Source organism: Vitis riparia, unplaced genomic scaffold (genome assembly GCF_004353265.1).
Source record: "Vitis riparia cultivar Riparia Gloire de Montpellier isolate 1030 unplaced genomic scaffold, EGFV_Vit.rip_1.0 scaffold837_pilon_pilon, whole genome shotgun sequence".
NCBI classification, from domain to species: domain Eukaryota; kingdom Viridiplantae; phylum Streptophyta; class Magnoliopsida; order Vitales; family Vitaceae; genus Vitis; species Vitis riparia.
Window position 1 is genome coordinate 84,284 of NW_023269808.1, and position 21,946 is coordinate 106,229.

At 36.0% G+C, this 21,946-nt stretch overlaps 2 protein-coding genes across 2 annotated transcripts; one reads left to right on the forward strand and one right to left on the reverse strand.

Moving 5' to 3' along the window:
* The first annotated feature begins 2,073 nt into the window (after positions 1-2,073).
* On the forward strand, positions 2,074-11,011 carry LOC117910753. Its single transcript, XM_034824905.1, has 6 exons — positions 2,074-2,419; positions 2,511-2,606; positions 5,023-5,063; positions 5,721-5,838; positions 6,183-6,263; positions 10,694-11,011. The coding sequence occupies exons 1-6, from the start codon at positions 2,222-2,224 to the stop codon at positions 10,748-10,750; spliced, it is 591 nt and encodes a 196-aa protein (XP_034680796.1). The 5' UTR covers positions 2,074-2,221; the 3' UTR covers positions 10,751-11,011.
* Positions 11,012-11,607: 596 nt separating this feature from the next.
* LOC117910757 (HBS1-like protein) lies at positions 11,608-21,767 on the reverse strand (the record flags this gene model as incomplete). Its single annotated transcript, XM_034824909.1, is given in 14 exon segments — positions 11,608-12,114; positions 12,219-12,353; positions 12,448-12,687; positions 13,680-13,848; positions 15,539-15,858; positions 15,860-15,969; positions 15,972-16,026; positions 16,127-16,237; positions 16,348-16,450; positions 16,511-16,796; positions 20,699-20,776; positions 20,989-21,114; positions 21,117-21,209; positions 21,534-21,767. Coding segments are annotated over 14 exon segments (2,192 nt in total), but the record flags the coding sequence as incomplete, so codon positions are not given.
* Between the last annotated feature and the right edge of the window lie 179 nt (positions 21,768-21,946).

The following is a 21,946-nucleotide window of genomic DNA, read 5'->3' on the forward strand; positions in this document are numbered from 1 at the left end:
TAAGCAAGATTCTATAGTAGTACCACAAAGATGGTTGAATCTTAAAATAGAGGTCAAGCCCTGATACCAATTATTAGGATTCTATCAAGGTAAATAATTGTATGTAATAATATACTTTTGAAAAGCAATTACATACAAAGTAAAAAGGTAAGGGAAAAGGGGAATGCAAACTCAAGATTTTATAATGGTTTAACACAACCCAACCTACATCCACTCTCTTTAAGTTTCAATACCAAGTTTGAGATTCCACTATACAAGACTTCCAAACCAAATTTTCAAGTTTTACACTTAGATTAACTTATTCTAATGGACACTTACAATTTTCCTCAAGAGATACATCACTCTTGAACTCCTCAATTGATACCACACACTTGGCAAACCCCAAGTGATACCCCACACCTATATTTTTCCCTTAAGTGATACCCCATACTTGAGCCCAAGTCACAAGGTATACAAAAAAAGATTTAATAAGAACAAAACTTCTAGTTTACAATTTAGCATAATGGCATACAAGGAAATTAGGGTTGAATGGTACATTAAGATGAAATGCAAGTTTGAAAGCAAATTTACTCTAAAAACACTCTCTCAAGGCTCAAGTGATGTTTGCAAAGAATCCATGACTTAGATCTTTCATGTAACTCTTAATACACTCAAAGTCATATACAATGCAAAAGATGTCAAGACTAAAATGCTGAGAAAGTGTAATGCATGAATAAGATAGATAAAATTAGGAAACTGAAATCTTATTAATAAATAATAAATTTATTATTATTACATCATGGCATACTTCTAAGGGCTCTATCATAACATCCTTGTAATTGTTACTTTAGAAATCTTTTTATCTAAACACACTTAATAAACCATTAGCTTCAAAACTTTGTTTGTTATCATTAAAATCGAGATTACCCAAACCTTGGTTTCATAAAAAGTAAGATTGTCAAAAATATTGAAGGCTCAATTCCTACTTCCACAAAGGCTAAAGAATTCCTTACCTTTGTGAAACAACAATTTGTAACATCAAACAAAGCATTGGTAGACCGATAAGACTTACACTATGAAAAATCCATAGTGGAGTCATAAATGCAAGACTCCTTCACACTTCTCTAACTAACAATTGCACCACCTAAAGACAAACCTAGAGGTAGATCGACAAGACTTATAATGTTAATACCTATATTTATCTTCATATTCACAACATAACATCTATGCGTTTCTTAGTGGACTCCTCAACATTTTGAAAGGATGTGATCAACTACTATGTTATAGTCGTGACCTCGTAGGTTTTACAACCATAAGTTTTTAGAAGGCTTTGTGGATGGTTCTCCATGCAAATCGTATGTTTTTTTTTTTTTTTTTTTTGTGATTGAATGTTCTTTGTTTTTATTAATCAATTATATTCTAATAAAAAACATAAATTTTTTTATTTATTTATATTTTGGGCTAAACTTAAAAAAGACTACCTACTCACCCATTTTAGGTAGTTTTGTGATACAAAGATTATCAAATTTGATTATTTTATATGTTTTATTTTTTTATATCTTGGTCTTATATATGCATGCCCTTATTCAACTTTAATTATAAAAAAATACACTATTACCTTTAAATTTATGATTAATTATAAAACTACTCTTGAGGCTTATGAGAAATTGCACAATTACTAGTAAATGTATTAGTAATTTTTATAAAATTCTTAAAATTATGAGTAATTAAACAAATATCTTTATAAGATAGTGACAAACAGTTTGTAACGATGGACTCAATTTAGAGTTATGACAAATGAACGTCCAAATCAAAGGTTATATGCATCATGAACGTGTATCTTAGCTATGGGGTTGGAAAAAGTTGAACAATCGAGATTAAAATCTAGAGTTTGTAATAAAAGCGACATTTAAAAAAAAATATCAATTTAGATTAATTTTGAAGATATTTATCAAACTAATGTGTCATTAATCATTATCACAAAAACATTCATAGCTTCCTAAACTTAGAAAAGCTATGATGTCCCAAAGAATCAAACAAAGGCGGAAACGTGGCAGAAGATGAATTGGATAACCGACACGTACACTGCCACTTCCCAACAACTTGCCTTGGAACAGCAGGTGAAGAATCAACGATGGAGGTAGAGGAGAAATACACACATACACATTACTCCATTCGCCAGCCCTAACCAAATTTTCATTTTCTTGGAGCCAAGCGATTTTCTCGAGAAACGCTGAGGAAAATGGCCGGAAACGGCGACGAAGAGGGCTTGCCCAGAGCTGCTTCTTCTACTTCCGGCGCTGCCGCCAGAGTCAGAGCCAGAGGCGACCCTCTCTTGATCGTCTGCCGATGCTTCAGCTTCATCACGGCCTTGACTGCCATTCTCTGCATTTGCGTCAATGTCCTCTCCGCCGTCCGATCCTTCAAGGACGGATCTGATGTGCGTAATATCACTGCTTTTTTTTTTTTTTTTTATTCTTTGCCTTTTCAAGTGTGGAGTTGGTGCTTGATGTTTGTATGGCGTTCCGTAGGTTTTCGATGGGATTTTTCGGTGTTATGCTGTTGTGATTGCGTTATTTGTGGTTGTTGCTGAGACGGAGTGGGGATTCATCATGAAGTTCTGGAAGGTTTGTTTCTTGACTTATTTTTCACTATTTGCTTCTCCACTGTTGAGCTATATGCAATGCTGTAATATGCCCATTGGAAGGATGATTGCATTGCGTCAAAATTTTGAGAGGTCCGCCCAATTGTTAAAAGGTTGATTAATCTTTATGTTTTTTTGGAGTGATTTTTTTTTTTTTTCACTTTTTTTAATTAAAATCGAGGCCTTTAGATATTGTTCCAGAGATTTTATGGTGTGATTACTGTAATCTCACCATTGAAAATTCCAAAGTGTACAAGAAAGCATAATATTGTTAATCGTCAATACTTTGGTTTACACCAATTAGCCTTATTTATAGGCTTCTAAGAAATTCAAGTTTTATTAGGATTCTACTAACTTATAATGACTCTAATTTTAATTCTCCTATAACCTAATTAGCTATTCCTAATTTGACTCCAACAGATACTAATCCTAATCTAATTGTAACTAATACTAATCCTACTTAGAGTTATTTATGTCTTTCCTTCCCTTTCTTGACTATACTTTAGAGGGCTTTTCCCCATTAAGAACACTCAATTGGAATCATATATTAAGTAAACAAATAACACAAAAGGTGTAATATAGTTGAAAATATGACAAGAGCTGCTGCCCAAGCGCTCAATAGAAAATTTTAAAAACTATAAAATTCCATATTTTAGATCCATGTGTAATCATGTGCAATAACCTTTTTAAAACATAGAGGTTAAAAGAATTTAAAGAAATGACTTGAAATCATACTTGCTACATCTTGTTTCCTTTGTTCTTCTTCTTTTAATTTCCTTTTTTTTCAGATATTATAAGAGATGTACATTTAAAAGGCCAAAAGGGGGCAGCTCTAATATATGAGAAGTATACAAAGGAACAGCCAAACAGAGTAGTTAGAAAGAAAAAAACATCTAAGTAACATATAAATGAATAAAGAAAGAAAGAAATAAAGACCAGGCACACAACACTTATGATGATCATTTCCTCCAATTTCAACCTATCAATCAAATAAATAAATAAAAATTCATCCTCCCCAAATGCATCCAAAGACCACATTAACCAAGACTTAAAAAAGGTATTCTTTTATATTAAACTGATGAAACTTGATTATATGGGATATTAGAAATTGATCTATTGCATTTGTGTTCTACTAACAATATCAAATTGATGATATTGGATATTTGTAATTGATTTTACCTCAATCTATGAGCTTCAAATTTTTCTCTTTTTTGATAGATGACGTCTTTCCATTGTTAGGAATTGAATCTAGAACCTCCCCTATGGATTTTACAGGGAATTTTATTTCTCTTGAAATTTGAGGGCGCAAATCTGTACCCTATGATGGAGTCACAATGGGAAAATGAACTTAAAAATAAAAAGGGAAGTTAAACCATCTCATTGCATGAAATCCTAAAATGATGTCCTATACATGGTCAAAAGGTTCTGTTCACATTGTAGGAGAAACATTTAATGCTCATAGGATAACCCAATACCTCAATTCAATGAACTTAACCAGTAAATATGACCTTCCACCTAACTGGAACATGGCCATTGTTGAGTTGATTCGCGACATCTGAGCATGATTGCGGTGTTAGTTGTATAAGGGTAACTCTAGAATTAAGAAAGTATTTCTTTTTTGAGGGAAGCCTAAATACTGTTTCTGCTTCCACGTTCTAAGACCAATACTATGCCCCTATTACACTCAAATATCAATTCTAAGACTGATAATGTACAAGTGAAGGTCCCTGGGGCACACATGAAGATGATATTGATCATAAAGAGCAACCTTTTCTTCTTTGGGTTTTCTAATCAAGTTTTTGCTGAGGCAGAAGAATCAAGCTGTTCCATGGGGAAGCAAATGTTTCTTAATAGAAATAAGAGTACCAACTATGGGAAATTTTATTTATTTATATGATAAGATGGATTCATCACCTATAGTGCTTTGATATGAATGAGACACTGTTTTGTGTAATATATCCTCCATACCACAATAATTGAAAACAAAAGTGGCTCTTGGTAACTTACCTCTAAAAAATCTTTTTCTGTAGCTATATCATTATAAACTGTTCATAATTGTCAAATCTGACCTTCTAGACAAAAGCTTGTCATATTGAATTCTTAATGACTTGTGTTGTTTCATATATTGTGGGGAGGACCCCAACCTTCTCATGTACTTTTTATCCATAATTAATACATCTTTTGTTTCTGGTTTAAAAACAAATGATTAGTGTTGTTTTTGTATCCCTACATGTGTGCTGCAGTTGTTCACTTCACATGCCATGGCACGTCCAAATTTCTAAATTACTGATTTATGACCTTTCTAATCTGCAAAGTTATAATACTTATGTTATTGTTGTCATTGTTATAAGGTTCTTGGTCACATAATCTGATTCTAAATTTCGATCAACATGTTGCAGATGTTGGAGTATTGGGCTGGCAGGGGAATGCTGCAGATTTTGTATGTCTTATACATCAGTGAAAAAGTTTTCAATTTTGCCTCTTCAGAAAACTTCTTCCCTAAAAATTTTCTTAGTTTTGGATTAGTTTCCCATGCCCAGCCAAACTCAGATCCAACTAAATATCACTTACAATATAATTTTAGATTTTCAATAATTATATTTTTAATTTTAATTATGTATGTCTCATACATCAGCTAGAAAGTTCTCAATTTTGTCTCTTCACAAAATTTCTCTCCCAAAAATTGTCTTAGTTTTGGGTTAGGTTCCTGTACCCAACGAAACTCAGATCCAACCAAATATCAACTATGATATAATTTTGGATTTTCAAGTATTATTATTTTTTAAAATTTTAATTATAGTAGTGGGTTGCAGCATTGTGTTCGGACTGCCATATTTATAAACAAACTAGAGCATGTGTAGAAACAGATCAGAGTTATGGTTGATAGTTCTGATTGGACGCAATTCAAAACCAAACTTCAGATAGAAAGGATGACAGTTATAACAGCTACCGCTGATGGATGTAATGTTCTTTTCGAGTTAGGGCCCGTTTTGGTACTAGTGGCCTTTTATAGAAGCTTTTGTCATAAGCATTGCATGCACAAACACACACAAAAGTATTCTTATTTGGTTCTTACAGTAATGATTGCTCTCTTCAGTGTTGCAGTGATGACAAGAGCTTTTCCTAATGAATCTAGTAAGCAGAAGGATCTCGTTCTTCTTCAAAATATAGCTAGCTATATGCTCCTTGCCTGTGGTTTAATCTATGTTATTTCGGTAAGCTGACAGAGAAGCATCAATCATCCCTAAATTAAGTCAGGAGATCTTTTTTCTAGATCTGTTTCTTTGTTATTTGGTGTTAGCCCTCTTGGATCTTGTGAGATTTGCTTTCATGAAGGATCTCTTATCCTTCTAGTTGCAATTTTGTATTTTAATAAAATTCTTTGGCTTCTCATTAAGAAAAAAAGGAAAAAGGAATAAGAAAAGAAAGGAACATTTCTCCTTATTAAAAAAGAATAATTCGTTAATTTCTTTTCTTGTTTGTTGTGCTTAACAACTAAGTTCTCAACTATTTCTCCTGTTAGTAAAATGAAGTAATTATGTCTAATACTAACTTTCAGGGAATCCTGTGCATTGGCTTTCTCAAACGAGCTCGCCAAAAGAAAGAAGTTTCGAGGGAGCAAGCAATTAAGGATTTAGAGGTAAGTTATTGTACTTTCAGAAGTGATTGGTGTAGGTGAGGGTTCAAACTATTTCCAATTCCAGGCTTGAATCTGAAATATGAGTACTTTGGCATCTCCTCTATAAGCATCTTCTTGGGTTTATGGTGGGTGAATCAATGATTGAAAACCAGAAACTAATAACCTACCTAAAAAGATCTTGGTTATAAGACGTTGGGATGATATATTATTGTGAAGTATCCAAATTTACTTGTTTGTTTAAATTACATTGGATTTGACTTGCTGGAGGAAGTTTTCAATTTGCATATTCCAAGAATCACTGAATCATGATGGTTGTTGGTGTACATGACCTCCTGTCTTAGAACCATCTAATTTGGTGGTTCAAGTCTATTTTTCACCTGGAGCTCATTTGTCCCACTTAAGAGCCCTTTTCTTTTTTCAAAGATACTTGCACAAAATGTGCTTTGGCAATTCCTTCCAGCATATAATGAAAAATCTAACAAAAATGAAATAAAATGTAGTCATTTGTGGGGAAAGATCTATGGCTCCAAGAATGGAGAGGGAGGTGTCTTTTATCAAGAACTGAATTCTTCTCAACCTGTTAGGAAGCCTCCAAGGACCCCCCCTGCAACCACTCAAGAGATCTAGCTCCAATCTTAGTCAAGTTAGCTACATAATTGGAAGATCTAAACCTACAAGAAATATGGATGGTGATATCTCTTGCTAAAGATCGAATACTCAACCAGTGAGAAAGCCTCCAAGGACCTTTCGTGCAAAACATTCAAGAAATCTAGCTATTCTCTGAGCCAAGTCAGCCACATGATTGGAACATCTAGGCTTCCAGGAAATTGAGAGGATGAAGGTCTCTTGCCAAATAAAGAATCCTCAACTAGTGAGAAAACCTCTGAACATCTCCCTTCCCCAGAGAAACCTAAGAAACAACCACTATCTCCTTCTGCAAGAAGGTTAATCATGTCAATTCCAAAAACTAAATGAGACCATCCAAGGGTGTTAAAGAGCTCAACTTCAATAGTCGTCTCAATTCCAGACTGACTTGACACCATTTGTGGCTATTTCTTTTTTTATTCGTAAATAAGCGAATATATTAAAAGATCAAACAAAGGCACACCAAATACACACGAAGTATACAAAGAGCACCAAGAGTGCCAAAAAGCAGGGGAAAGGATTAAACAACCCAAGCCCTACAACGCTAAGAGAACAACGAGGAACATGAGCCCACCTTGCCCAAGCCACTCCCTGGCTCACAAACCTTGAAACTAAGTAAAAACAAGGGAACCAACAGTTGTGAAATCTTGACACAAGAAGAGGGGTCTGCCAACATCCTACCCCTCTCCACCTCATGTCCCCACACCTTAACCCTAGCCTAGGCACTCGGATACCAAACCCAACCCCCACTTCCTGTTTCTTCTCCCCTTATCACTTGAAATATTATAGTTAACAGAGCAATCCAACTTTAGCAGTCCCTTTTAAAACGAGACGCAGGAGGCCTCCTTCTAAAACTCGATCCCACCACTATATGACCCTTTTGAGCTTCCAATTTTCTCAATTGGGAGTCAGCTTCCTTCTCAAACCCTTCAACGGGCAAGCCCAAGTACTCGTTGAAGGAGATGAACTTCTTGGAAGTCAAATTGGTGCAATTCCCGTCTGACTCCACATCCTTCCCACCCACCAGTCTGTCTTTGAGCAGCCCTTTCTTGAGTCAACCTCATCATCGCATGAGAGTGGGTCTACATTCTTATCGACGGAAGAAAGAATCACTGGTAAATCCAGTTCCAAACCCTTGTTGAGAGACAAAAGTGAAGGTCCACAACCCTCAACATCACTTTCTCTTGGAGACCCCTTGTTCTGCTTCCTTTGAGGGTTAAGGATATTCACCCTCACCAATAAAAGACCCCTATCTTTGAGAGGAAGAGGGAGCCTTACCCCTCAAGAAGAAATATGGAGGCGAAGCCAATTTGACAAAGCCATTTGCTTTAGATAATAGGGGACCTACACATAACACACAGAGCTGTTGACATGATGCAGGGATCAGGAGGAAGCTCCTAGACCACCATCCCTTTATTAGCTAGCATGAAGAGCCTTTTCAAACAACCGTTGGCTCCACTAGACAGGCCCTTATAAAAAAAAAGGCCTATCCCAAAATTGGAAGAATAGGGTCTACAGTAGGCCGACCTAAAGAACAAGGGGCCAAAGCAGTTGGAAGCTGACTGGGACCAACCAACTTGAAACCTTCCTCTTCCAGGGCCAAAGGAGAACGAGGGCTTGAAACACTGCCTGATGACCTAGAATGGGCCATAAAGGAATGCTTAAGGGCCAGCTTCTCACCTACTCCTTCAGCCTCCAACACACTGCTACAGGAAGAGGGCCTTGAGCCTTTCAAAGCGTGGTCAACACACAAAGGACCTATTGACGCCGCTTGATAGAAAACATGGCACCCAATGTCAACCCCCACTATCCTAGCCATGCGTGGACTATCCTCACAATTATCCCTAACCTCCAGCTCCTTACAACCCTACTTTGTGGAAATCGTCGTCAACCTTGGAGAAGACTCCCATCATGACTGAACGGCATAGGCCAAAGACCTTACCGCCACTTGTAAAAGCCTAGGCACCCTCTTCCTATTGGAGCAAACTAAAATTCTATCCTACCAAACATGTCCTCTCTGTTGTCACCACATTAGCACCATTGGTGGCTATGCTAGGTTTCTTTTTTTGATACCACTTCAAAAAAAAAATTTGATGAGTAAAGCAAGATAATATATTGAAAACAAAAGACGCCTACAAAGTGCCCTAAAGTACACAAGATGTATACAAAAGACACCTCAAGGTGCCTCCAAAAAGGAGGGCTAATAGAAACACCGCCCTCCTTAAAATGAGTCCAACTAGTTCACAAATTTTACTACAAAATAGGGACTAGAAAAGAAACTAAAAACAACTTAGACTAAGATCAAAGATTACAAAGGAAGGAATGTTTTAGTCTAAGCACAAAATGCTCCTCATTCTCAAAAGATCTACAGTTTCTTTCATTCCATATGGTCTAGAATAAACATGAGGGAGCAACCCGTCACACCTTTTTTCACTTTTTACCCACAAAAGAATTGTGTCAACCTAAGAGTGTATCTCTGACCATGTAAGGAAGCACCCATTGCACCCTAAAGAGGAAGAACGACAGGTGCCACAACACCCTTGTATTGACACAATGGATAAGTAAGTGATCAATGGACTCTTCCTCCTAACAAAGAAAATATCTATTGACCAAGGACCAACATCTCCTTTTCAAATGATCCAAAGTTAAAACCTTCGACCAAGTAGCCTCTCAAGCAAAAAAGCTCACCTTAGACAACACCCAAGAGTTCCATATCACACATGTTAGAAACAAAGTTATACATCCTAGTTCTAAAATTTTATAGAGAGCTTTAATAGAGAATTTACCAATTTTCAACCTTGTTCAAATTACCTTATCCTCCTCTTTGCTACTTACTCTCCTCCTATGCAAGCTCAATAGGAACCTCTCCACTAAATTCATGTCCCAATCATTTAGGAGCCTAGAAAAGTAAGAGGCTCAACAACCCCCTTCATTTGACTGATTGGAACATTTGCCACCCAAGCCTCAGAATCAACAATAGCAAAAAGAGAAGGGAATGTAATATAGAGCGGTTTGTCATCACACTACTTGTCCTTCCAAAATCCCTCCACCCATTCCCAACTGAAAAAGCAACTTTACAAGCCATGAGATCCCAATCCTTTCTAATTGCTTTTCATAATCCTACCCCATAATTTTCTTTACTTCCCTAGATCACCACCCACCCTCTTCTACTCCATACTTTCCAGATATCACAAGCTTCCATATAACCCCCCTCTCCTTAGCAAACCATCAACTCCATTTGCAAAGAAGGGTTTTGATAAGCGTTGAAAGATTCCTTATCCCCCAATCTTTTGTCTAAGAAAATGGTGACCCACTTTACTAACTGAGGTTTCTGGGCCCCTTCTCCCCAAAGAAAGTCCCTTTAATCTGTTCCAACTTCAAAATTTATGAAGTACTCGTGTAGGACATGGCATTAAATATGTGTCTAACATGCTCAACTGTTGGATAGTGTGCAACAACTGATGTTGACAAAAGAAAAAGAGCAAAATTCCTATTTCATTGTGAGTGAGCTTAAAGACTCATGTTGGGCAGTTTTATTTTAATTATACACATTAATTTGTTCTAAGGGATAAACTGAAAGAAGAGCAAAATTTGATTAATTTAGCCATATCCTCATGTCCTGATATCTGAGAATTAAATGAATCCCTCACTTGGATAGACAGTATTTAAGGCTTGAAAGATATGAAATTTTGGAGTTGTGTTCTAATTAGATCCATCATCGTTTAAAAAAAAAAAAATTGTTATTAGTGATATGTATAGTAACTTTCTTGTGTTAATAACTGTAGGAATTGGAGCAGCGAAGGGAAGAACTTGAAGCATTGCTTATCATGGAAAGAGCTTAGGCAATTTGTATGGCTAGCGGAATCAAGAATGAAGGAGAATCCATCCTGTATGAATCCAATGTTTGTATGCTTTTTGTTGTTTGACTCAGTAATCCTGTATGAATCCAATGTTTGTATGCTTTTTGTTTGATTCAGTAGTTGGGCGGCTGCTTTTTCGGAATTAAACCCTTGGTTAAGGTCTATTCTTTGTTGTATATTTTATGTGAAAAGCTCTGACTCATTCTTTTTCCAATGCCTAGAGCTGAGTGTGTTTTTTTTTTCCCTGGTGGGCATCTAGAACAAACATTTGCAAATGTTGTCAACTGTGAAGAAAAACCAATCTCTATGGCCGTAATTGCATGTGTGATTTTGAAATATCGGATTATGTGGGGAAGATCACAATGGCGATGCTTCCACAACAATGTGGGTGGGTTGGGGGTTGACTGCATTTGGGAAAGAGAGAGGAGTTCATCGCAGACAGGAGGAAGCTTTTGCAATGAGTAAGTGCTTTAAAACAACCTTGCGTTTAGTTAATTAATTGTATGGAAGCAGCAACTTTTCTCAACTAAAGGAAACCTAATTGTTCAATGGACTCATTGATTTTGTTCTGAATTATTATCAAATGTTGTTTAAATTGAAAAATGAGGTTCCTACATATAGTGGACCCAGTTTTCTACGTTGGTTTTAGGAATAAATTTATATCCAAAAAGGACAATAACACTACGAATGTGAGAGCTATGAAATAGCCTTGATTTTGAGACTAGGTATGACCTTTGCAACAGAGAGAGTCGTGGAGCACGAAGGTGCAATGGGGCTTCCCTATCTCATTCATTTTACAAAGCGGTAGGCAGTGAGCAGAGTAATGGATCAAAAGAACATAAAATGAAAATCATAACACTAGAATAATTTTGAGATACTCATGACCAGTATATATACATACCACGTGAATCAAGTAGCAAATGGCTGTTTTCTTACTATCCACAGAATCAAATGGGCTGAGAGAAGGAAAAGAAAGGAATAATGCACATTGAAGTCGGAAGAGGAGGGGGTGGTTTTGCCACATTTGGCTCTAAAGGCCCCCTTGGAAAGAAAAAGGAGAGAGAGATACCATCAATAAAATAAAATAAAATAAATAAATAATGCTACACTCTGGAAGTAATTAATTTAGAAGGCACTGCAGAGGCTTGAGAGACTGGTCTCTAGTGAAACCCGTAGTGTATTTAGCTACACTCTCTTTATGTTTAAGTGGGCCTCTATTCATGCTCCTTTATTACTCGGGTTACAATGCCTACAGCAAGAGTTCTTCCCATTGCTCTTAAAAACGCTCTCCCAAGAGCTCTGCAATTTGAGAACTCTTCCACGCATACTGCTCCACTCAAAGCCACCTATTAGAGAGCATACAAGTAAGCCAATGTCACATTTGGCTGCCACTACCAGGTTAATGTAAACCAACACAGCAGAAACTATATAACAATAGTTGAGCCCTCACCTCCAGTACTGCACTCTGCTTTGCTGTTACACAACGGGGAGCTGTCTTCGTTACTTTTCCAGTCTTTGGATCGAGCAACGACAGTATCTTTACAATTGTTGCAGCCTCCTTTGAATGGTGTGTGTGAAATTCCAACTGCACATTTCAATTAAAAAATATAAATCGGTTCGTTTAGTCAAGGTTATGAAACAAATAATAAATATAAAAATGCTTTTATTCATGGCAATACCTGAGAGCCCATTAAAATTGGGGTTTTAATATCCAAGACAAGAACCTTCAGCTCCAAACGAGTTGCAACCGCAACTGGAAAGTCTGGGTGACAAAGCACACCACCAGCCATCACATTACTTCCATCAATACCTTGTAGACAAACAGCCACATTGTCTCCTGCTCTTGCAATGGCACAAGTCTGAGAGTCACGTTCTAGGGAACGCACTGTTGCCACATCTCCAGATGGCATGACTAGAACCTAGAGTCATTGTATTAGAAGGTAGCATCAAACAGAGAAGCAAACAAGTTTTTGATTCAGATTTTACTCATGTAAATCCTAATAAAAACAAGAGATCCATGAGACATTGTGGCTGATGAAGAAGAGAAATAATATTAGAAGCCATCGGGGAACCATTTAGAGAGATGAGATAGTTAAAGTCAATTTAATGACTTTGAGGTTGCTCATCCATGTGGAAACCTAGAAACTGAGTATTCTGAGATGACATGCCCTGTTTAGTGCAGGATGCAGACTCTGCATCTGACACAAGACACTCACTTTTCATCATAACTGCAATAGAAACACTTTCACACTAAAGAACAATTTATCCAGGATGTATAAACACATTATGAAAACTCATAGGCCATGTTTGGTTCTCAAAAAATATTAAGGAAAAGTAAAAAAAAAATAATAAGAAAAATGATTTTCTTATGTTTTGTTTTACCATGAAAAATACCAAAGAAAGTCAAATATAATTAAAATTAGTAAAAAACTTATATATTTTTAAATTATCGAATCTTTATATAAAAGAGTTAAATAAGTAAAATGAGTTTGGAATAAGATATAAAAATAATTTATTGACTTTAAATCTATTTTTTATTTTCCTTCCCTCACATTTTCCCTCAAACTTTCTGAGGACCAAACATAGCCATAACATTCTACAAGAAGGGTAAAATTAGACGGTTTTGATAAATAGATTAATGGACATCAGATACTTGTAACAGAGACTGATACAGCATAGTCCCTATATGCATATATATATATATACACACACATTTTTCCATTTTCTATTTTTATAGGCAAATTACTAGAATATATTTCTTCTACAAATTACATCATGATTTAATAACTTCACCAAAGGGTATATACTAAGGTTCTAGCTACAACAAATCTCCTTGAAACTGATTTAATAACACCTGTTAAAGAAACAATCAGAACATAATGCTAACCAAACCAACCACCCAACTGCGTACCTTGAACCCACTTCGAAGAGCTCCAGCCTCCAATTTACCACATGCAGACACCTGTCCTGATGATGATGTTTTAATGACATCACATATTGGCATAAGTAGAGGCTTTGAAAAATCTCTTGTGGGAGGTTGGAGGGAATCTATAGCATCCAACAGGTAAGGTCCTCGATACCTGCATTTCAACCATCTAGTTAATTGATCCTCCCTCTATATACATAACATGCTATTTGCAATATTGGTTTCAGAATATCTGGAGTTACTCTTACAGAAAATTCCTTCATAGTAGGGACATGAAACCTAGTTAAAATTATGTCCCCTAAACAAGGACATAATTTGGTAGTACAACAGAGTCCTCGTGGAACAACATTTTGTATTACACTTATGGCAGATGAGAAGATACTATAGCCAAAGCAATCCACCGCATCTCCCTAATTATTGCCAGATTTTCTTGTGTTCATAAATATTAACATCGCGTATGCATTGTTAAGTCTATCTTAAACATGAATACTCCAGATATAATTACTAGATTTCCTTCTGTTCCTAAATAATAACGTCATATTTATGTCATTAATTCTATTTTAAAGATGAATTGGAAAGGGGGTGGCAATAGCAATTTTCCATGTACATGTTCGCAAAAGTTGCTTCATTCCTCTTTATGGAGGAAGTGAGTGACCTTGTTCACTTCCACACATAGGAGCAATGTAATGTCTCATTCTACATATGGCCAACTGATGCTTATATTCATTGATAAATTTTGAGTTGTAGTGGTTCTAGCTTTATCAATCGAAATGTTCCATGATTTCTTTTAATTTGCAAGTTCGGAAGTTCTATCTATATCCACAGTATTTCATTTACAACAAAAAGCCTTACACAAATCTGTCGGATTAGTGGATTACAATTATCGCTCCAAAAAAATAGAGTTTCTCTCAAGCAACTCAAAACCAGGTCAATGAGTTGAATCAACAACAGATGGGCAAAGAATGATCTGAGATTATCTTAAAAAGCAGAATTCAAACCGAACAATTTTGTTTTCTTGACAGGCATACATAATTCAAACTACACTGATAAATCAGTCACTTAGGTGGCAGGAGTGGGGGGAAGGAAAGGCACTAGCTAGGCCCAGCTTGGTCACTTAAGGAAAAGCATTTTAAAAACCTTAGCTTCCTCATATTTATATGAAATCTCCACTTATTATTTAGAGATGTAAAAAGGAGAGGGAGAAAGAGAACATTTGAGGATCACAAAGAAAATAGCATGTGCAGTATTTGTATAATCATTTTCCTACATTATTAGAGAATGAGGGCTCCTAGTCTATCTATAGGTCAGTGGGGCAAAGTCCTCCTTAATTGGGGCTAGGGTTTCTCTAACATTTTTTTTCTAGTGTTTTTGACTTTGGGATCATCAATGTTCAGGGATTCAGGTTCTCTCTCTTCTCACCGAGTTGAATCAAGCCAACCCAAACTTGGACAAACATTGTCAAGCTGAGAGTCGATAGGCTTAGGCAAGTCCTGTTCAAACTTGAGTTCAGCATGAGGACAACTAAATATGACTGAGCCAAGCCAAAGCAAGTAAATATTCAGCTCACCTCAACTTGTTTCACCCTAGTTAAGAAATTACCTCCTTTATTCTCTTTAATATATGCATATATGTATATATATTAGTTTTGGTGGATGCGAAAGGGGGGATGAATCATAAATCCATGCCAAGGCTGTAATGATTTCTTTATTTTCTTTCTTTCTTTCTTCCCTCCCTCTAGATTTCAGTTTATGCTTCCTCATGGTAAGAAAAGTCATCATTAAAGACCAATAGACTTCCATATCTAAACATAAAAAATTGGAATTGATGACTAAAAGTGAACTCACCAGGATGACAAACGAGCATCAGAAGCTGCTTCCACCAGATTTTGATTTTCCATGGCACTCAATGGAATCCAGGACACAGAAGAATCCTTGAAACCACAAGAACGGAGAAAAGTTCCAAGCTGCATTTTGATGAAATCAAACCGTTCCTTGGAGTATTCCACAGCATCCATTTTGTTAACCGCAACTATAATTTGATCAACACCAAAACTTCTAATAAGTTGTGCATGTTCCCTTGTTTGCCCTCCAGTACTATCCACACCTGCTTCGAATGCACCAATTGAGGCATCTATAACGAGAATTGCAGAATCTGCTTGTGTTGCCGCCAGAAATCATGTTTGGAACAAAATCTTTATGACCTGGGGAGTCAAGCACAACAACATGATACTTTTTGGAGTCAAAGTAAGCAACAGCTACAGTCATAGTTATGCCCTTTCCCTTTCTTCTGTGCTCTCATCCAATGCCCAAGCATAAGCAAACGAACCCTTGCCCTGATTGAATAATAAACAACACATAAATCCAACCCCTAACAGCATTTTAATTTCTTAAGCACACAATTAAAAAGAAACAGAGCAATTGCAGTGAGATAACCTGTAGTTTAGCCTCTTTCTCATATTTGTGCATTTCTTTTTGGGATATTCGTCCCAATAGGTGTAGCAGTCTTCCTGAGAGAGTTGATTTCCCAGAATCAACATGACCAACCTATGATAATAATAAAGATGAAATGATATTACTAATTGTTAAAAAAAATCAATTTAAGGAAACAAGAATATTGCCTGGATAATTCAACTAAAATCAGACAGGTGACTTACAATTGCAAGATTCAATTGAGTCAGAACATCGTTTTCTTGATCAGGGATCATCCATTTCTCGGGCTTATAGTGCACATCTGAAACTGATTTTCCAGCACTACTGCTCTTGAGTATTCAGATTTAACATTCAAAGTCATACTGGACAACAAATTGCCAGAAATACTTTGACGTTTGTTTTTGGTCAATTGAAGAAATATTGCTTTCATCCTTGTTATTATTTCTTCCTTTTGGCATCAACATGGATGAGCTATCTGAACCTTTAGCACTTGACTCTGTATTTGCTGCACCACTCTCTGAAAAGTCTCTGTCACCCACATTTTCATGTCTGCCTTTTGGCATCAAATCAGAGGACCTATCTGATCTTTTAGCACTAGATTGTTTATTAACTAAACCATGTTTATCAATGACTCTTGACGGAACTTCAGAAGATACTGAAGTGGTGAGATTGGCTGCACATAAAGAATATGTTGTAGTAGAGAAAAACTAAAATTGAATATACAACCAAAAATTATTTAAATTTTAAAACTTGAATAACACACTAGAGCAAGCCTCGTGCATAAAATAGTACCAGAGTATCTGAAAACAAGCAAATGAAAAAACAAAGCAAGGGTAACAAATTGCCTCCCTACAAGATAGTGTGGGCCCAAATAATTTGATTCGGTATGGTCTCATGTTCCACAATCCAAGAAAAAGTGACTCAAATTCTCAATTTCAATCCAGATGAATGCAGTTTTGATCAGAAATTCCACATACACAGATCTAGAAGACTAATTTGAAGAGTGAAGACATGAGAAGTATGAACAAAAATATATGGAGCTAAATTATGCAATTATAACAGACTATCTCTCAGCATCAATGCTAGTTATATATAATAACAAGCATTGAAGAGTGAAAACATGAGAAATATGAACAAATCTAGATGTCTAAATTAGAAGAGTGGAGACATGAGAAGTTTGAACAAAAATATATGGAGCTAAATTATGCAATTATGACACTCTCAGCATCAATGCTTGTTATATCATAATAATGATGATGATGATGATGATGATGATGAGTCAACATTGATGCTTGTTAGTAGATGATGATGATGATGACAGCAATGAGGATGATGATGATGATGACAATGATGACTCAACATTGATGCTTGTTAGTAGATGATGATGATGATAGCAATGAGGATGAGAATGATGATGATGAGGAGGAGGATGATGATGATGATGGAAAGATTGGTTCATATTCACTGCTAAAAATTAGGAGATTCACTGCTGAAAATTAGGAAGTATTCTCCACATTTAGAATATTTTAAGATATTTTATTCTTTAGGATACTTTATTCATTGAATTTGAATTTGAATTATTTCTTGTAAATGGGTTGTTCCCTTAAATGGATTTAGACCATTGTATCTATAAATATGATTGTAAATCCTATGTACATGGCAGCAATGAGAATTAGAAATTCCTTCTCAACTTATCTTATCCGTGTCATTACCAAGTGACCCACAAAAATCCCACTCAAAAATGTACCCATTGACCCTTTACCCGCTGTCCAGCCTTTACTTAATGGACCAAGAATTATAGATTCTAATTCAAGGGGAGAACCACGACAGAAAGAAACTCAAACTGAGCTGTGTGTCTGAAGGAAAAATAATCAGAATAGTGAATCACGACCCAACATAAGCCAAGGAACTCCAAATGATGGCCCTCTGGATGAAATAGGCATCTCTTCGCCAAACCCATGTTCAAATCCTAATCTAGTAGTCTAGACAGTGCTTCACATGACCTCAATGTTCCCATTGCACTTAGAAAGGCATGTGTTCCTACACTATGCATCCTATAGCAAATTATGACTCATTCCATAGACTTTCTCAAAACTATAGAGCCTTTACTTCCAATCTCTCTAGTGTTCTGTCGCCTAAAACTATACAGGAAGCATTAGGTCACATTGAATGGAGGACGGTAATCATTATTTTTTATTTTTATTTTTGATAAATAAATGGAGGACGATAATCATGGAAGAGATGAATGCTCTTAAGAAGAAGAAATAAAAGGACTGTGGCTATGTGTGTTTACACTTAAATATCAGGAAGATGGAAACATTGATACGTACAAGGCAAGGCTTGTAGCCAAAGGATTCACCTAGACTTACAAAATTGACTATCAAGAGACCATTGCTCTTGTTACAAAAGTTAATTTGATTTGCGTACTACTATCCCTTGCTGCAAATTTGAGTTGGTTAATGCATCAACTCAGAGAGCTAGAGGAGGAGGTCTTCATGGACCTACCACCGGGTTTTGAAAGCATGCTTGGAGCTAGAAAAGTATGTAAATTAAAGAAGTCTCTCTATGGACTAAAACAATCACCTAGAGCCTGGTTTGGTTGATTCACCAAGGCTATCAAAAGGCGTGGATATCAATAAAGTCAAGTCGATCACATGTTCTATAAGCACTCAACTATGGGTAAGATAGTCATACTCATTGTATATGTGGATGACATGATCCTTACCCGTGATGATATAGGGAAACTAGAGGTCTTGAAGAAGTACCTTGCAAGAGAATTTGAAGTTAAAGACCTTGGAACCTTAAGATACTTTTTGAGCATGGAGTTTGCAAGGATTAGGAAGGGAATATTGTGTCACAAAGAAAGTATGTACTTAAGTTACTTGAGGAAGTCGGTTTACTTGGTTGCAAACCAGTGGAAACCCCAATGGAGCCCAATCTTAGGCTACAATCAGCAAGTGCAGATAAGGTGGTGAATTGGGAGCAATTTCAAAGGTTAGTTGGGAGACTCATTTATCCATTTCATACCCAATTGGACATAGTGTTTCTAGTAAGTGTAATAGTCAATTTATGCACTCACCAAGGGAAGAACATTTTGAAGCAGCCTACTGAATTCTCAAGTATTTAAAAAGGAAACCTAGAAAGGGTTGACTTTTCAAGAATCATGGCCACTCATGGATTGAAACTTACACTGATGTTGATTGGGTGGGAAGCATAATAGGTCGACGGCCCACATTAGCCTACTGTACATTCATTGAAGGCAACCTAGTCATTTGGAGACACAAGAAGCAAACTGTGATGGCTAAAAGCAGTGTGGAGGTTGAATTTAGAGTAGCAGCTTATGGGATTTGCGAACTTTATAGCTGAAAAAGTTACTTGAAGACCTCAAAGTGACAAGTCCATGCCTATGAAGCTCTATTATGACAATAAAGAAGCAATCAATAAAGCACATAATCCGGTTCAACATGATAGAACCAAATATGTAGAAGTTGGCCGACACTTTATCAAAGAGAAGTTAGATGGTGGACTGATATTCATACCTTGTATTCCTACTATTGAGTAGTTGGCAGATGTTTTTACCAAGGGGCCATAAGGGGGCAATAGCATAACTTGCAAGTTGGGTATGAAAGATATTTTCAAGCCAACTTGAGGGGGGATGTGGAAAGATTAGTTCAGATTCACTGCTGAAAACTAGGAAGTATTATCCATTTTTAGAATATTTTATAATATTTTATTTTTTAGAAATATTTGATTCTTTGAATTTGAATTTGAATTATTTTGGTAAATAAGTTATTCCACTAAATGGATTTAGACCATTGTATCCATAAATTTGATTGTAGATTCTGTGAACATGGCAGAAATGATAATTATAAATTCATTCTCAACTCATCTTTGCGTTCAAATAATAATAATAATAATAACAATAATAACAATAATCTATAAATATGATTGTAGATCCTATGTACATGGCAGTAATGAGAATTAGAAATTCATTCTCAACTCATCTTTGTGTTCAAATAATAATAACAATAATGATAATATAAATAACAATATTTATTTTTATTTTTATCAAAGGCTTGTTATATAGTAATTTTTCTTTTGATTATAACATTGTGCTTCTTCACATGAAAGTTGCCCACCTAGTTGATGTCATGCGAAGTTGATATTGTTGGAAAGCACAAAAATATCAAAACCATGCAATTCCACTAGGATAAGTATTTAATTCTCCATGTCCTCTAACAAGTGGGCATAAGACTAGTGCTCATTAATATAGAAGGCTACCTTCTTAATCTAATAAAAATTAAATAACTTAGTTTATTGGTGCTAAAAAAGGAGAGAAGAAAATATTATTTTCCTTACGTATTTTTTTTTTCCTTTCTTCATGAGTAGGACTTTTAAAATAAGAATCCTTCTCTACACATTTATGAGGTGGACTTTCCTTGTTGATATAGGAATCTGCTTTATATATTTGTATAGTTTTCTCATACTTTCAATGTGAATATATGAAAGTTTCCCATTCTTTTATCAATTGGGATTAACAAGGCCACAATTCAATTTGCAACCACAAAGTGCTACCTTTTGAAGCCATTTTGGAGGCATGCATTCCGTTAGAAACTAATTCATCTGGAGAAGGAACATCAAACTTGAAAGGGGCTGCCACCATGAACATATCTAAGGTCAGAAATGAATAACAAAAAAGCAGCCTCTAAAACTTATGAATAGAAAATGATACTAAAGATGCCATCTACTGGACCCAATACTGGTGTTTCAAATGTAAAATACTATTCAGGTTGGGGGACAAATTGTCAAATGTAAGATGAATGGTTCTTTATAGATCCGCATCCTACTTTAGAAAATGTGCGGACCTATATTGATATGGTGAAGTCCATGAAAGCTAAAAGCCTTATGGACCTCGTGAAATTGTCCTTGGATATTCCCATGCTTTTGGAAGTTAGAGCTCTCTTCTATCACAACATCATCATTCTGTGTTGAAAGATCACAGCCTTTTTCAGTGTCCGATGCTGCAATTGTGCAAAAAGAGACTTGGCCATTATAGATGCTCCAGAATCTTTGCATATGCCATCAGCTGCATGAAAGAGATCTATTCTATAAAGCAATGTGAAACAGAACCTATGCAACAAGGATACTAACATAAGAGCAGGTGCCCAAACGGATGGGAGCTATCCGCATGGCCAAACAAAAAAACAAAAAATGAAATGCAAAATGGGTTCTGGTGCATAGATCATGTCCAGCACAGTGTTATTATATCCAGGAGACCAAAATACTAAGAGAAAGGAGTTCAATTGTCACATAGAATAAGAATGAGATATAGGTTAATCCACACAATAACTCACTTCCCCAAATTTGGGATAATATAAGTAAAAAAAATTATACAATAACTCATTTATACCTGTTTTTGTATCATTATTGTTGCGAATGTTAACCAAAGGATAGCGAAGAACCCCACAAATATCACATGCAGACATACTCTCATCATTATCAAATGTGCAAATTGAGCAACGCCAAATCCCACGCCGAACAGTTTCCTGGTTTGTCTCAACAGCTTCTCCTATAGCAGCAAAGTAAATGCCAGATTTATTGAGGTGAAAAGGATTTAGAAATGTTGGTTCCACAACCCAAAGAGCTTTATATCATGCAATTCTGCATAAAAATTGATCATTGGTTTTGCATGTTTAAAATAACAATTTATGACCACATATCACCAAATTGCTTTGACTAGAAATCAAAATTTTCTTCATATATAAATAAAGAAAAGCACATGTCTAGATATTAAATACGATTCCAGAAAGGTGAAGGGCTCAA